This window comes from Onychostoma macrolepis, chromosome 24, assembly GCF_012432095.1.
Source record: "Onychostoma macrolepis isolate SWU-2019 chromosome 24, ASM1243209v1, whole genome shotgun sequence".
NCBI classification, from domain to species: domain Eukaryota; kingdom Metazoa; phylum Chordata; class Actinopteri; order Cypriniformes; family Cyprinidae; genus Onychostoma; species Onychostoma macrolepis.
The window spans coordinates 18,775,705-18,794,360 of NC_081178.1; the positions used below are offsets into that span (position 1 = coordinate 18,775,705).

Below are 18,656 nucleotides of genomic sequence, written 5' to 3' on the forward strand. Positions count from 1 at the left end.
GTGGTTGTTGCTGAAATCGCAAAATGTCCTTAAACAATTATTAAATAAACTGCAGAATGTTGTTTTGTAATACACACACCAATTGCTTGTATTCCAATTTCTTCTATCTGCTTGTTAGCCAGGGTTCAAAGAAAATATGCGCTGAAATTGTTACTCGTCAGTTGCTCAGTAACATTTTTATGAATTTTTACAAGGAATGGCTGTGAAAATGTGATACGTGCGACAAACATCTTCCCAAATTCGTAATGAGAATCATTTATAAATCTGCTGTTGTTAACAAAAAGAAGCAGTGAGGTCTTCGTGCGGGTTTCCACCAAAATAAAAGCTGAGAAAAAGCAAGAACTCCATCCACATTCAGAAATGTTAGTATTGTAATTTTACTGTTTGCTCTGTAAAATAAAATTTAAAAAAACTAAGACGATAATAATGATAATAATAATAATTACAACAGCTCTAATACATTTATTATACATTCACACAGTGTTCAACTTGGAATCTGTAATCTGTTTTTAAAGAAGTCTTTTCTGCTCAGCAAGGCTGCATTTATTTGTACAGTAAAAAACAATACAAAAACAGTAATATTGTGAAATATTATTAGAATTTTAAATAACAGTTTTGTTTGTGAAAACATAGTAAAATGTAATTGATTGGTGTGATGGCAAAGCTGAATTTTCAGCATCATTACTCCAGTCCTCAGTGTCGCAGGACCTTTCAGAAATCATTCTAATATGCTGATTTGCAGTTCAAAGTGTCCAGTTTTCCTTCTTTTTTGTCTTTAGCCATTCACATTAAAGAAGGCCAATTGTTTTTTTTTTGTTTTTTTTTTACTAACTTATTCATTTTAAGTTAAATTGTGCTTTGTTGGTATAATGTCTGCTAGAATGCTAAAAAATGTTCAGTGTTAAATAAGTATTCTTAAAATGATGTTTTTTGTAATTGACTTTTTCTTTGAAAAGCAAGACAAAACAGTAAAAAAAAAAAAAAGCACATTTTAGCTAATTAATTTATGCAATAGTGAAAAAATTGGCAAAATACATGGGGGTAAAAAAAGAAAAGTTTTTGGTCGGTATTTGACCCAGTGTTTCATTTTGTTCGGCTTCAGACAAGAATTTTCATTTAGGTGCATCGCTATATATATATTCTTTTTTTTCATTTTTTTTACCCGACCCAACCCAACCCACCCGACCCGCAGATATATCTGTGCATCACTAGTTAGGGGTTTGTTTCAGCATTGTGTACACAACCAGCTCTGTGATTGACATAAACAATGAAATCTTTAGAACTGGTCGTGGGGAGGGTTTGGGGGAAAAATCACTTCTTTTTTTTCTCTTTTTTCCCCCTTCATGCTGTACTTCTATCTGTCAGGAAATAGATCTTTTTACAGTGTACATTGATATTAAAAGAAAATATCTAGCAAGAACTATTTTCAGTCCACTATGTTCTATTTTCTTTTACTTTCCACTGTAACTATTTGGAGAAAAAAAAACAACAACAGAAAAAAGAAAAAAAAAAACACAGGGCTCCTGTAGTACTCTCCTGGTTTAATGCACATATCCCATAAATATTGGAATGCACTAATAATCTCTTGTTTATTAGTATATTATGATCATATATAGGACATTACCTTCAGGAGGAAGAGTGTAGCGAGCATACTCTGGGAAATAATCTTCAAGTTTGGATTTTCCTGCCAGTATCTTTTCTGCCAGCATGTCCTGTTTGTTCAGGAATAAGATCACTGAGATGGTCCTTAAAAACCTGTATGAAAACACACAAAGTGAGACATGCCTTTATATTTCTATATCTGCTGACATTTCTTGTTTAAAGATGTCCAGCTGCAGCTTTGAGCCATTTTTGAGATGCAACTTTAAAGGGATAGTTCACCCAAAAATTAAAATTACCCCATGATTTACTCACCCTCAAGCCATCCTAGGTGTATATGACTTTCTTCTTTCAGACGAATACAGTCAGAGTTATATTAAAAATATCCTGGCTCTTCCAAGCTTTATAAGCTTTTACAAGCATAAACAAAGCATGAGGATTCAAGTTCATCTCGATCCAGTGGAGGAGATCATTCTGATGAGTAAGATTACTTGCATTGTTGTTATGTTATTTTTATTCTGACGTAACTTGTACACATTTTCCTAAACTATTATTCCTGACTACATGTATGAAATTAAGTGAACCATTTTGAATTATGTGTCATTTCATTGCAGCTAAATGTCTCAAAATGCCAGGATGTTTTTAAATGTTCTATAAAATATAAAACCACAAGATATAAAAGTGGTACGAGTGTTTACACTGTATGAATTTCACTCTAACTATGAATGGTAGAGTATAAGAATGTTTGGCACAAAGGTTCAAGTCTCAGTGTTTAAATCAGTATGTTCAATCACGTGTCCTTGGCCTTAACTTTGTATATTTAGATTATACTGTGTTGTAAATAAAATACAAATAATCAAAACCCCCATTATTTTACTCTACTCACATTCTTTGTTACCTGCCTCACAGACACATTACTGACTGATGGCCCATTAGGGGATGGCCTGTTGTCTCTCAGGTGTGAATCACTAAATATTCATGGCCATTGTCACTCCCTCGCATATGGCCTTTCTAACAAAACACAAATCATGTCTCACAAAAGTTAAATCAATATATTGTTTTCTGCGAGTGAGTGAGCAGGATGATTTTCACATCATTTTGTAGCAATAACTCTAGTCTACCACACCCATTTCCCAAAAGTCTTGTGAACAAATGTTCTGTGTGTGTTTTATGGTCTTATTTCAGTGACTTAAAAATGTTAGTTTTTCACTAACCATGCATAAACATTGTTTTCTTAAAAACACAAACATGTACTTTCATGCTGCTCACATATTATTTTAGCCCAGTTCATGCTGATTACAGTGTAATCAGACTTTAGCCATTAATATGTTTTTATGATACTGAAAAAAACCCCATTAATGTTAGGGCATGTCAAAACTTCTTCAGGGCCCCAAAACCCCCTCAGACCTCGGAGGGTTAATAAAGACTCCCTGAAGCGAATCGATGCGTTTTTGTAAGAAAAATATACACTGCACATCAGAGAGCTGGAGTTGTCGCAGAAACATCTTCATCATATGTACTTTTATATTACATGTACCTTATTTTAGAAAATAATATTAATAACAATAACACACACAATGATATTGTATTTATATTGTAATTACACATACCTCTGCACTAGTTTTGTGGTTTCATTTATGGTATATTATTAGGCCTAACTTTTTTTGTAATGCTTAATATGTTAATTAAATACTATTATACTACGGGGCCGTTTAATGCTTGAATCTGATTGGCTGCCGAACGTTCTAAGGTGTGCAATTATTTTCAGGAAACGCACGGCGAACGCAGTTCCAGGCAGCTCTTGACTGCATTACATGACCATATCATTTCGCCAAATGATTTCTGTTATTTCAAAGGTCTTACAACAGCAGAATAACCAAGATCCACAACGACACTGGCCAAATAAATAAATATAGTAAACAATATGATAAAAACGACAGATCATGTCCATGTTTTTGCCACAAAGTTATGCTTTATTACGTACGGAAATCACATACTCTATCTCTCCCGCTCTTTCTCCCTCACAGACCGCACATACATAACAGTTAGTTGCACACACGCTAGCATACACCGCGCTTAATGTTGTTAGCGCTACTCTGACGATTTTATCAGTAAACAACTTAAAAACTACATGACTTCTCACAAGCGAGGTAACAACAACGGCGCTGTTCGTGAACAAAAGGAACTAAGTTTCACTATAACTAGAGACATTGCTGCCGAACACTACTGAGAGACGCATAGAGGTAATTCTTTCTCTCTCTCTCTCTCTATCTCTCATAACTTAGTTATTAACTGTATTAACTGCATTAGTCTGTTATCAACGGCTCAAGCCTCCGTTACTAGGTTTAAAATGACGTTTTGGAATTAGCAACGGAGGCGTTGGATGAAATGCGGAAGAAATAATCCTACTCACAGTAGCGATTTAAGTAGAAATACTGGACGAATGCCTTGAAATATATAATCTGATCGATGTCTTGAGGTGTGGCAACCGTAGTATAAGCGGAATAATTGACTTCGGTCCGTTGAATTATTAGAAAAATAATGCACACCTGAGGTGTAACGGCCACTCCGCTTCACCACCTCGGGTGTGCATTATTTTTCTAATAATCCAACGGCCCGTCGTCAATTATTCCTTACTTAAAATACTGGCAGCAAAAATAAACACATTACTGTCAGACTTGTGTTTTTTGTTCCCATGCCCATATTTGGTCCTTCCTGTTTCCTGTTCCTGTCTTTGTTATTAGTTCATTAGTCTCCGTCTGTGTTTAATTACTCCTCACCTGTTTCAGTTCTTCCTCATTTGATTTCCTAGTGTTCTTAAGCCCTGTGTTTCCCTGTCTCCCACGTCCGGTATTGTTCGTCTTAACCCCGTGCTCCATGTTTCCTGGTGAAAACTTCATTAAAAGGAATATTGATTGTTATCCTCGTCTCCTGCGTTCTCCTTGCTCCTTGCGCAACGTGACAATTACACATACACGTATAGCACATAAATCTTATGTATTTATTATTTTTGGTGTCTTGAAACTGTCCCGAGCAGCGTTTTGTGCTCAGATAAGATGACAATGGTCGTAGAGCACAGTTGACCGTTAATTTTATATACAGGTGAATAACGAATATATATTTTTAAATCATCCTCCAAATTGTCATCACATCTCTATCATCTCTTTTAAGTTAACAACAATGCCACCTTAGTAAATTGGTTAAACATCTAAAGTTAATGCCTAAATAATGCATTTTAATATTAATAATGCACAAAATAACTGTTAAACAAGAAATAAAAAAGATGTAAACTGCATCTCTCATTCAATTTCTTCCAGCTTGTCAGTCCTCTCCGCATTGGATTATAGGAAATAGTGCTTCAGTGAGTGTACATCGGTTGTACACTCGAAATAAGAGAGGATTGTGGGTAAAAAGTAGTGAACGAACGTAGGGAACGAACTCGTTCACTCAGAATTTGGACAGCAGTATGGCCGACACCTGATATAATGCACTATATAAGGGATAGGGAGCGGTTTCGGACACAGCTCAGGTTTTGTTTACAGGAGCAAAGGACACAAAGTGTCCTTTGTTTAGGAAAACCAGTCTCCTCTTGGCTTATAACGAAATCCTTTTTTCTTTACAAATCCTCATTTTGTACTTCTACTTGTGACAGGTGTTTTGTTTTGCTCTCTCCTCTGCTTTTGTGCATTTGTTACCGTGTTCGCCTACATCATCTGCTGGAATGGCAGATTGCGGTTTATAAAGTTTTAAATATGGATATTATCCATACAAAAACACATCAATTTGCTTCAGGAGGCCTTTATTAACCCCATGGAGCTATGTGGAACACTTTTTTTTATGATGGATGGACAAAGCCTATTGGACTTCTATTAGACTATTGAATCTCAATGACCATTCCCTGCCATTATAAAGCTTGGAAGAGCCAGGACATTTTTTAATATTACTATGATTGTATTTGTCTGACAGAAGAAAGTCATATACACATTGGATGGCTTGAGGGTGAGTAAATCGTGGGGTAATTTTCATTTTTGGGTGAACTACCCCTTTAATATTTAAAGATGCCATCTGTCTCATCTATTTGACTTAAAAATAAAATAATTGTAATAATTAGGCATGGGTGCAATGACCATAAATATCACAGTATGAAATTGGGTATCATGATAAGTGTATATGTAAGGGATAATGCACGGCTAGCGGTGCGTTAAACAATTTTAATGCACGACGTGGAGTCCAAGAACCACCTGACGTGAAGTGAATTAAAATCATTTAAAAAATGTGAAATCACATTTATTTGAATGAATTATAACAGGCAGTTACTCTAGGAGAGCTGGACAGGGCTGTAGAAGGTCCTTAACCCATCAGCAGGACCGGTAGCTGCTCCTTTGTGCAAGGAGGAACAGTATGAGCACTGCCAGAGCCCTACAAAATGACCTCCAGCAGGCCACTGGTGTGAATGTCTCTGACCAAACAATCAGAAACAGACTTAATGAGGGTAGCCTGAGAGCCTGACTTCCTCTAGTGGGCCCTGTGCTCACTGCCCGCACAGTGGAGCTCGACTGGCATTTGCCATTGAACGCCAGAATTGGCCGATGACCAGTTCGGTGGTGGGTCAGTGAGGCATATCCATGGAGGGACGCACAGACCTCTACAGGTTAGACAATGGTACCCTGACTGCCATTAGGTATCGGGATGAAATCCTTGGACCCATTGTCAGACCCTACACTGGTGCAGTGGGTTCTGGGTTCCTCCTGGTGCACGACAAGGCCTCATGTGGCGAGAGTATGCAGGCAGTTCCTGGAGAATGAAGGAATTTACACCATTGAATAGTCTCCACACTCGCCTGACCTAAATCCAATTGAACACCTCTGGGACATTACGTTTCGGTCCATCCGACGCCGCCAGGTTGCACCTCAAGACTGTCCAGGAGCTCAGTCATGCCCTGGTCCAGATGTGGGTGGAGATACCCCAGGACATCATCCGTTGTCTCATTAGGAGCATGCTCCGACGTTGTCAGGCATGCATACAAGCACGTGGGGGCCATACAAACTACTGAGTACCATTTTGAGTTGCTGCAATGAAATTTCAGCAAAATGGACTAGCCTGCTGCATCATTGCTTCAATTTGATTTTCAGGGTGTCTTTGAATTCAGCCCTCTGTAGGTTGATCATTTTCATTTCCATCAAACGATGTGGCATCCTTTAATTCCTAACACATTACCCATTCCATATCAGTATAGATATCCAGCATGATATTTTTCCCCATTGAGATCTGATGTTTTCAAAGTGTTCCTTTAATTTTTTTGAGCAGTGTATATATAAATATATATATATTTATACAGTGCCTTGCGAAAGTATTCACATCCCTTCATTCCCCCGCCCCGCCCTGCCCACCGATTTGCACATATACTGTTTACGAGAGTGGTGAATGTGCAGGTCTTCTCAGAAACCAAACAATAAAGATGTCTCTGAAGACAACAAGACGCTGTGCAGTGTCAAGTTATGGAAAAACAGTGTTTACATTGCCTTCCTTCTGATCCCAACGTTAGGAAAGAGTAAACTTTATTTTTAATGAGGATCCAGACCAAGAACTTGGTCTTTTGTTCACTTCATTTGACCACAGATTTGTTTACAAACAAGGCACAATTCGATGCGGGATTTTCAAAAACAATTGAAACTAAAAGATGATGCTGTGCCGAATATTGGATCTGACAGTAATGTCGCAACACAAGAGTAACTGTTTTATGAGGAATACCATCTATGAGGAATGTACGCTGTCAAACATACAGAACTATTAGCCAATCAGAGCAGTGGGCATTTACTTCTGAGTCTACAATCTGCCACGCCTATTCAAACAGAGCATTCTGATGAGAGGGAAAAACTGGACAGAAAATAGCTTATTACTTCTAAATGATGATGTTTTTTGATGTACAAATATTAATAACATTATAAGTGGACCTCAGAGAACAATACAAAATAAAAAACAGAGGCAGTTCATGAGCAATGTTCCCTCTAAGCTGCGCACAAGAAATAATGTTCTGCGCACACGCAAAAATGAGTTGGGAAAGCCATTTGATTGTATTCTAGTAAAAACGAAAGAATTGCAATGCTCGGGTAAACCGCTATAGAGTTGCTGTCACTATAGGGTTAGAACTGGTGAATGCAGTTAACAGGTTTCATAGAAAGAGAATGATGTGCGCCAAATGAGTCGCTGTAGAAAAACTTGAATACTTCAATGATTGCAGATGAAGTAGCTCAAATCGAACGCAAACGCAATGACATGTGTGGCAACTCATAATGTAATAACTGCACAAAATGTAATAAGTATTACATTATTATTGTATCAAAATGTTCATAATGTAATAATTTTCTCAAAACGTAACAAAATCTTGAGTTCATAATGTAATAACAATTATTACATTATGAGAAATTTATCACATTATAAACTATTTGTTTAACATTTATTTCGTAATGATATTTCCCCCCATTTTAAATTCTTATTATCCAATGAAAGGTTAGATTTTTGTGAAATTTTTAAATAAAAGATCAAAAGGATTAACAATGCAAATTAATTTTCACAGCCTTCTTTGATCATATTTACCAAGGGTGCTGATATTTTTGGGCATGACTGTATATATGTATATGTATATGTATATGTGTGTGTGTATATACTGTATATATATATATATATATATATATATATATACACACACACACACACACACACATACATACAGGTCATCTAAAAAAAATTTGAATATCGTGAAAAAGTTCATTATTTTTTGTAAAACAATTCAAACGTTTCTTTTATTTTATTTTGATGATTAGAGCTTACAGCTCATGAAAGTCAAAAATCCAGTATCTCAAAATATTATAATATTTCCTAAGATCAATCAAAAAAAGGTATTTGCAAAACAGAAAAGTTCAAGTTCTTTAAAGTATGTTGATTTATGCACTCAATACTTGGTCAGGGCTCCTTTAGCACAAACTCCAGCATCAGTGAGGTGTGGCATGGAAGCGATAAGTCTGTGGCACTATTGAGCCTTCAGCTCGTCTATATTGTTGAATCAACTGTTTCTCATCTTTCTCTTGAAAATATCCCATTGATTCCATATGGGGTTCAGGTCAGGCATGTTGGCTGGCCAATCAAGCGCAGTAATATCATGGTCAGCAAACCACCTGGAAGTGGTTTTGGCACTGTGGGCAGGTGCTAAAGTCCTGCTGGAAAAGGAAATCAGCATCTCCATAAAGCGTGTCAGCAGATAGAAGCATAAAGTGCTCCAAAATCTCCGGGTAGACGGCTGCATTGACTTTGGACTTGATAAAACACAGTGGAGCAACACCAGCAAACGTCACGGCACCCCAAATCAACACTGACTGCGGAAACTTCACACTGGACTTCAAGCAGCTTGGGTTCTGTGCCTCTCCAGTCTTCCTCCAGACTCCAGACCTTGATTTCCAAATGAAATGCAAAATTTACTTTTATCTGAAAAGAGGACTTTGGACCAATGAGCAACAGTCCAGTTCTTTTTCTCCTTAGCCCAGGTATGATGCTTCTGACATTGTTTCTGTTTCAGAAGGAAAAGGTAGCCCTTTTCCTGAAGACGCCTGAGCGTGGTGACTCTTGATTCACTGACTCCAGCTTCAGTCCACTCCTTTGGGAAGCTCTTTGAATCAGCTTTGCTTGACAGTATTCTCAAGCTTACGGTCATCACTGTTGCTTGTGCACCTTTTCCTGCCAAATTTCTTCCTTCCAGTCAACTTTGCATTTAATATACTTTAACACAGTACTCTGTGAACAGCCACCCCTGTGAGTAATGAAATGAATATATGAAAGTTTAACTTTTTGAAACAAGATACAAGAAAAAACTTTTTCACGATATTCAAATTTTTTGAGATGCAGCTGTATATATATATATATGAGAGAGAGAGAGAGAGACAGAGATATAGAGATAAATGTTGAAATGCATCTCAGACGTGAACATATTTGCTTTGCTTAATCTTTTCATGTACAAATTAATTCTAAAAAGACATATATATTTCTTTTTAGAATTAATTAGTACATGAAAAGACTAAGCAAATATGTCCATGTCTGAGATTCATTTTAGCATTTATATAGAATAACTAAACTATAGCTAAACTTTAGTGAGTGGACATTGTTCCTCTTAGCATCATGAAAAAAAAAAAAACTTTTAGTAAACTTCTGAAACTTCTGATGGCCTAGAATGCACACAAAGAGTGCTCCCTTTATAATTTCAGATGCACTGAACCTGTCACTCATCTCAGTTCATTGGTTCAATGGATGTGTCTGTGATTGGCTACATTGCTCAACGTTGCAAACATTGTAAACAGAAACATCTGATGCTCTCCAGAGCGCAAATGCAAATATGCACAGAAGAGTTTGCCAAATACGTTATTATTAGTTTTAACTAAGGGTGCTCGTTTTTTAAAATTTTGTTTTTATTTATTTAATTTGAGAGTTCCCTTTCTTTTTTTGAGTTTAGCTCCCTAAACTGGCCTTTGTTAAAGCAAGAATCTTCATGCATAGCTTACGCTGTAACAACTGTTATTTCTTTTATCCTTTTTGAACACAAAATAACTGAAATTTCAAGACATGAAAACGCTTTTCCCAGCAGTAAGCATCGTAATTAATTAACTGTAGCGCCGTCTCATCCCACGTTTGAGGAGAATAATTGCGTTTGACTGGTGTTATTTGCACACGCACCGCAGGTGGCTCACGTGAGTCAGCACGTGTCAACAGAACCAGGAACTAAAGGTGCGTTCAAGCCATATCGTAATAACCGTAATTACGAGATACCAACTTGTAAAAAGCGTTCACATCTTCGTTGAACTCATAATTACAATTTGTGAACTGGGAGTTTTCTGAGAGCTACGGCTTGTACCACGTGACCGCTGCACCTCACGCGGCGGAACTAAATGGCGGAGCTTTCAAAGAAACCTATTACTGCTCCAAAAAGGGGGAATATATATATATATATATATATATATATATATATATATACAGATATATATAGATATAATGCACTATAATATAAAAACATTATGTAAGTGTTCATACTGTTATTTATTTTGTTGCTGTTTGTTTAAGTTAGCAATATTTATCGCCGTCATTAATTCATTCACAAACAAACAAACAGACGGTTTGTAATTATTTTTACCTGACACGGTTTCTGTATTCTGCAACATTTAGCAGTAGCATACAAATTTTGTAATGTGTTTTACTGCCAGTAAAATTTTTATGCGGTCGGGGGTTCATTTTGTTGACTGTCGCTATAGAAACAGATAATCCCCAGTCCAAGGATGTGAACAGCTCCGAGTAGAACGTCACGTGTTGTCATCTCAGAATTACGGTAATTACGATATGGCGTGAATGCAGCATATCTTAATGTGTGATGAAGCAGTGCTAAATATATAGAATTTGTCAAAATACTCATTTATTTAATTTTAAATGAAACAAATGTAATCCTGATAGTATTCCCACTTTTTACAAAGTGTAACTGTAATCTGAATATTTTGTTTTTTGATGTAACTGTAACGGATTACAGTTACTAGATTTTTGTATACTGATTACGTAACGCGGTTACATGTACTCCGTTACTCCCCAACCTTGGCCATCATATGAGGAAAATCATTAGTAGAGACTTTGTTGGGTGAGTTCCCCCCAAGAACCAGACTGAAATTCCTTCTAAACCCTTTTTGACCTTTGTTCCTCAGAAGCAAAGTCAAGTCACCTTTATTTATATAGCTCTTTTAACAATACAGATTGTGTCAAAGCACTTAACAGTATCAAATTGGAGGATAGAGTGTCAGTAATGTATAATGATAAGATTAAACACTCAATTTTCAGTTAAAGGTAGGGATGCACAATATTTATCGGAAAGATAAATTATTGACCGATATGGGTGAAAATGACGTCATTTTTATTGCTCCGATAAATAAATGAAATCCGATAACTAGATCCGATAAAGTACGCTTGCTGGTCAATAAATCAATCAGTCTGATTTATCTGAGAGTCATCAACTTTCCGAGTGCAAGTGACTGCAGCTTTAAACTGCAGTGACTCTCAGCTTGTGTTGCGCTCATTAGGTCATCATTTGTGAACATGTCTTCGCCGGTCTGGAAGTAGGACAATACCATTGCTATTTGCAACGCATGTTGAGCAAGGATTCCGAGAGGAGGAAAAAAGGTGTCAAGTTTTAACACAACAAATCTTATATCTCACTTGAAAGGTCGTCATCGTGGCGAAGCTGTATTAAAAGAAAATAATAATTAGGGACTTTAAGCAGCGTCCACTGCTGGAATGGCAACGACATATTGCGCGTTCGTGACTTCAGCTGCTACTTCGTGGCGTTCTACTGTAACCGTCTACTAGGAGAGAACAACTGTTTTGCGGTAGTTGTTACAACGTGACAGCTTATGTAGTTAAATGTTGCGTTTTATGGTATATACCATTTCATTCCATCAGTATACGATCACCATTAGTCTTTAATTTAATCTGTGTTGATTATGTTTTAAACTTAACCTAATTTTAACGATTATTTTAGTTTGTACAAAGATATGTCTGCTGTTAGCAACAGCACCTAGCACCGAGACTAAAGATATGTGAAGAGAACAATGTAATTATTGCCTAAACATCCTCCTCATAATACATCATTTGTATTTAAATAAATGACTGAATGCTGCGTTGCGCTGTCTTGTTTAGGTTGCTTAATGATTTTTATGTTCTCGGCTACGGCAGTGTAACAGCTCACTTCCGGTCAACGTAGTCGTTTCATTCACAGCTGTTGCTTAAAGTCCCTATATAACTTCCTCATCCTCATGCACTAAAAAGGTTGAAGAGATGCATTTCTTTATGCATTAAATATTTGAATATAAATTTGTTGTTAATGAGTTGTTAATTGCAGATCAACCATAGTTCTGTCATAGTTCTGTTAAATCATTTCTGTTACTAAGTATTGTGGTGCCTTACACAAAAAATAAAAACATTTGAAGAGTCAGGACTGATGTTTGCTATTATAGTTAGGCCAGAGCTACTAAAATATCAGTTGCATCAGTGCATCTTAGATTTTGTATTCTCCTGGGTGCACAAACTGCAGATTATATGAAAATTATAATATAAAAATGTGAACTTATTGGTTATCGGTATCGGCCATGAGAAGGACTTAATTATCGATTATCGGCTAAAATTTTTAATATCGTGCATCCCTAGTTAAAGGCATTTCATTACTGAATTCAGAGATGTCATTGTCTAGCTCAGTTTAGTTTAAATAGTATCTGTGCTATCAAATCGACGATAATCGCTAGAAATTAAGAACAAATTCTCATGTCCACAGAATGGCATAAACTGCCTTTTCCATATGCAACTTAAAAGGACTTATGAGCAACATTTCTATGCATAACTCCATATTATGTACGTAACCCACACATTTGACTGTCCTGTTCTAATCATTGTGTATGTCTTTTTAATAACTATTGTATAGCTTAAGGGTTCTGTCACGGGTGCGTGGTTGTAGAGTAAATATAAAATGAAAGGCAGGAGAACGAAACAGCATCAACTTACATTTCCCATTTATTAACATCAAGATCGGACAAAATACAGGGGGAAAACTCAGGACTTATAAAGGGAAGAGAACAAAAGAGCAAACAACATAATAAAACTCAGGTGGGAACAATGATGGATGATTAACTAACGAGGAACGGAAACAAACCAAATAAGGACAGACAGGAACTTTGGACGGGTAGACACGTGACAGTACCTCCCCCTCCCGGAAGGCGCGTCCCGCACCGTAACAGTACCACCAGGGAGGGTGGGCGCCCTGGAAGCCGGTGCAGGACAGGGATACTGGGGAGGCATCCAGGGCGGAACAGGGGACTCCGGCGGCCATGGCAGGTCAGGAGGCTTGGAGGGCCATGGCGGGTCAGGAGGCTTGGAGGGTCATGGCGGAGCAGGGAGCTTGAGTGACCATGGCGGATCCAGGGACTCGGGAGGCCATGGCGGAGCAGGGAGCTTGGGCGCCCAAGACGGAACAGGATTCTCAGGGGAATAGCCCCCCAAAATTTTAAAGGTGGAATTAGGGATTTTTAGTCTCTGGAAGGAATCTGGCGGGCGTTCTGGAGGGACAGGCTCAAGGGGGCGCTTAGGCAGCGCGGACACTTGGGGGCGCTCTGGCAGCGCGGAGCTGGACGGAACCAGCGGAGATTCTTGGGGGCGCTCTGGAAGCGCGGACTCTTGGATGCGCTCTGGCAGCGCGGAGCTAGGGAGGCGCCTTCGTGGCGCAGGCACTTGGGGGCGCTCTGGAAGCGCGGACTCTTGGGGGCGCTCTGGCAGCGCGGCGATAAGGAGGCGCCTTCGTGGCGCAGGTACTGGGGGGCGCTCTGGAAGCGCGGAGCTGTACGGGACCAGCGGAGGCACAGACGAGCTGGACGGGACCAGCGGAGGCACAGGAGGGCTGGACGGGACCAGCAGAAGCACAGGAGGGCTGGACGGGACCAGCGGAGGCACAGGAGGGCTGGACGGAAACAGCGGAGACACAGGAGGGCTGACCATACTCTTAGTCGGCGGGCTTGCCATACTCCTCTTTGGCGGCGGGCTTGCCATATTCCGTTTTGGCGGCGGGCTTGCCATACTCCTCTTTGGCGGCGGAAGGCTACTAGAGCTGAGGACGAGGGAGGTGTTAAGGAGGACTCGGGGGTATTTGGGGTCGGGCAGGCGGTCCGAGCGATTGGCGCGATATGTGGGGGTTCTGGGCATGAGGTGAGCTGGCGTGATGCGGCGTGCTTCTGAGTGGGCTGGACGACGAGACTTACGAAGGTTTTTTACTTTGTGGATTTCGAAGTTGGAATCATTCAAAACAGTACAAGATTAATAAGTACTTTCAGGGGAAACTCTGAGGCAGGAAGATCGCAACGGATAGTGCACCAAGAGCGGCGTCGCGCCAGTTCAGCTGGTGGGCTAGCTCGCAGAATTCCTCCACATACCGCTCCAATCTCCGACCGGCCTGCCGCAAACCCCACAGCCTATTTTCCGCCGTCATCGAGTCTCTTTCGGTAGGCGGTCCGATCTTCTGTCACGGGTGCGTGGTTGTAGAGTAAATATAAAGTGAAAGGCAGGAGAACGAAACAGCATCAACTCACATTTCCCATTTATTAACATCAAGATCGGACAAAATACAGGACTTATAAAGGGGGGAAACTCAGGACTTATAAAGTGAAAGTGAAAAAGTGAAAGTGAAGTGACATACGGCCAAGTATGGTGACCCATACTCGGAATTTGTGCTCTGCATTTAACCCATCCAACGTGCACACACACAGCAGTGAACACACACCCGGAGCAGTGGGCAGCCATTTATGCGGCGCCCAGGGAGCAATTGGTGCCTTGCTCAAGGGCACCTCAGTCGTGGTATTGAGGGTGGAGAGAGCGCTGGACATTCACTCCCCCCACCTACAATTCCTGCCGGCCCGAGACTCGAACTCGCAACCTTTGGATTACGAGTCCGACTCTCTAACCATTAGGCCACGACTTCCCCGACTATCTAAAGGGAAGAGAACAAAAGAGCAAACAACATAATAAAACTCAGGTGGGGACAATGATGGATGATTAACTAACGAGGAACGGAAACAAACCAAATAAGGACAGACAGGAACTTTGGACGGGTAGACACGTGACAGTACCTCCCCCTCCCGGAAGGCGCGTCCCGCACCGTAACAGTACCACCAGGGAGGGGGGGTGGGCGCCCTGGAAGCCGGTGCAGGACAGGGATACTGGGGAGGTAGACAGGTTCATATTCATGTTTGGTATGTATGAGTGTGAAAATTCTAGCTTGAAACAATACTTTCAATACTTTGTAAAATGTATCATACTTTGGTTATAGAAATCATGTCCAAATTTATACTCTGCAAGAGCAGGAAAGTTCGGACCATGTGACTGACCAGATAACATGTAGATTTATGGATTGGAAGGAGAAACAAAGCAACACCCCAAGCTAAGACATTATCTAATTGGTCAACACACCATTTTGAGATGTGTCCAAAAGCCCAGTTAAAAACTCAGGACACCAACAAATTATGCTTTTGGGATCTTTTTAGTGAATGTTTTTCTTGCCTTTTGCCACCGCGTTTTGCCACTGCTTTTTAGTGCTCTTTGAGCGCGCTCTGGCTTACATGCCAGCTGCTACTTAACACCACGATGAGAAGAAAAACCACCTAGTCTCGTTACATCCTTTTATTCTTTTACTTTTACATTTTCTTTTCTTTCCGTTGAGAGTTTTGTGTTCTAAATTAAGTCCAACTTCTAATGTGATCACCTCAAAACTTCAACCAGCCACAACTCCGCATCTTCAGCCAACGCCCAACCATTGGATTCCCAAGACATCACATCAACGACTACTGAACTTCCAACCAATAAGCAACCTCGGGAAACCCCTGCAATGATGACAACAAAAGGGAATTCCTTAACACAAAGGCAACGCAAGTACAACTCCAGATCCTAGCTGAGCTGATGCATTTAATATAAATTTTAGCCTCATTGAAAAACTCAGTGTGAGGGTTAAATAAGTGATTGATGGTTGTTCAGGTCTATGCAATAGCACATATTGTTATAACTTGGGATTTCACATTTTCATTCTCTTAAACTCATTCTTTCCTCATTTTCTCTCTTTCTGCAATGACTTGTGAGAATGCGTGTGTTCATGTGTTAGATTAGTTTATATGCCTTAGATTTATCCAATAAAGTCTTATTTATATTGAAAAGAGAAGTATCTTGTGTTTTGTGCTTAGAAGTTTTAAAGTCTTAAACTGCCGATCTTGTTACTGTGCTATTTAATAGTGTTTTCACTATATTTTGGATTTTAATATCCACTGCAGAGTTGATGTTATATGGCTCGTTCAGTGAATCGCTGGCCAACTCAGTGATCAGACGTAAAACAGTGATTCTGTTCAAATTCCCTATAAAATCATAAATGATTCCCTTTGAGCTAAATTGACTTGTTTCCCTTACAGCAGTTGTTACATTATGAGTTGCTACAACATGTGAAATAAAACGTCCTTATGTATTAAAGAAGAGTGAGTGGCTTGATTAAGTGCTGGAAATAGCAGATGATGGGCACAGAACGGTAACAAAACTCAAGAGACATTTACAGTCACACAGTTGTGCAAACTGTACTTCATAGGGATGTTTAGACTGCTATATAAGAATTCACGTTCATGTTTTTTGAAAATATTGTGACGGGAGGAGCCAACGACAGACACAGTGGGTGTGGCGTCAGGCCTCGGAGAGGCTTTTATTACACAAAATTGATCAAATAAAGTGTCCAGGGGAAGAAGTGTCCAAAATAAACAGGGGGTCTGGTGTCCTCGTCGTGCTGCGGGGCTTGTGCAGGAGGGCAGTGTTCCAGGAGGGGAAGGGTCCAGGAAGGGGCGGAGTCCGGCGGCCGCACGCGCGCTCCCACTCGGGTCCGGGCGCGAGGGCGGCGGCTTCATCACAGCGGCGGCTCTTACACGCCGCCCACGGTCTTTGGCAGGACTTGTACGGCCCGACATCCTGGCCCGACGGCCGTAATACGGGTGCGGCTTTCGTCCGGACCGCGGGTTCGGCAGCTCACGTCTCCGGTGGCGCGATGTCCCTCTACGCACCCTTCCTGGACCCACGAGGACACCAGCGTGCATGCACGGGGGAAGAGACCGGTCTCTCGAGGAGAGGCGCGCTGGGCATTTAACAGCGGCGGTGATGAGGCTTCATTCAGTCCAGCTGTGCCTCATCACACGCCGCCAGCCGCGTTGATCCCACGCCCTCCTCTCATCCACCCACTCCAGTCGGGAGCCTGGTGAAGGGCGGCGAATAAGGGACGGGGTGGTGATGATGATGAGGGGGAGGGCCACCGATCCGTCACAATATTTAACTTACAGATCTCAGTTTAAATGCTTCAGTTTGTATTCTATTCTATCATTTTAAATGCTTCAGTTTGTTTTGATATTATATAGGCTAATGTTAGGCCTATATTGTAAACCTAATAAATAATTGACCTTGTTTTTAAATGAGTCTCTTGCTCATCAAGGCTGTACTTATTTGATCAAAAAAAAAAAAAAAAAAAAAAAAAGTAATATTGTGAAATATTATTGCGATTTCTAATATTGCTTTCCTATTTTAATATAGCTACTTTAAAATATAATTTTTTCCTGTGAAGCAAAACTATTTTTCAGCATCATTACGCCAGTCTTCAGTGTCACATGATCATTCAGAAATCATTCTAATATGCTGATTTATTATCAGTGTCCTGAAAGTGCCAGGAATCCTGAAAAAAATATCACAGGTCCCAGAAAATATTAAGCAGCACATCTGTCTCCAACATTGATTATAAATCAGCATATTAGAATGATTTCTGAAGGATCATGTGACACTGAAGCCTGGAGTAATAATGCTGAAAATTCAGCTTTGCTTTACAGGAATAAAACAACAACAACAACAAAAAAAACAACAACTGTCTTCTCTTTATTTATTCCTTCCCTTTCTAGCTTGTACTTATTTGAACAATGCCTGAAACTTGGTATTACGAGCACTTCCTGTGTCTGTTTGCCTCTTTAAAGATGAATCACTTGATGTATTTGCCAATTGCAAGTCGCTTTGGATAAAAACGTCTGCAAAATGTATGAATGTGTATTAAAAATAGAAAACTTATTTTAAATCGCAATATTTCACAATATTATTTATTCTGAATTTATAATAATATTCAGAATTTATCAAATAGATACAGCCTTGATGAGCATAAGAAACGTCTTTAAAAAAACTTTACTGATCCAAAACCTTTGAACAGCAGTGTAGTATACTCAGGTAACCTAAAATGTACATCATTTAGTAACATCAAGTTTCAAATCAAAGCACATTAAGTCAAGTCAAGTCACTATTATTTGTATAGAGCTTTTAACAATGACCAGTGGTCAGTGATCATATCATTTACAAAAAGTGTTTTTGTAGAAAGGGATCTAATACTCAATAAGCCAAGATTTATCATTTGTTTATCTGTATTAAATCTGTTTTTTTTTTAT

At 39.5% G+C, this 18,656-nt stretch overlaps 1 protein-coding gene across 6 annotated transcripts in view; it reads right to left on the reverse strand.

The window, feature by feature from the left end:
• The window catches only part of gnal (guanine nucleotide binding protein (G protein), alpha activating activity polypeptide, olfactory type), a 253,324-nt gene that overhangs the window by 41,023 nt on the left and 193,645 nt on the right, over positions 1-18,656 (reverse strand). For 3 of the 6 annotated variants that reach the window (XM_058764670.1, XM_058764671.1, XM_058764672.1), the window contains exon 10: positions 1,625-1,755. The exons of 2 other annotated variants lie outside the window; for them this stretch is intronic. In XM_058764670.1, the coding sequence (XP_058620653.1) occupies positions 1,625-1,755 (131 nt within the window). Of the gene's footprint in view, positions 1-1,624; positions 1,756-15,351; positions 16,038-18,656 lie in introns of those variants that run through there. One more of the 6 variants, XM_058764673.1, reaches the window with a different exon arrangement.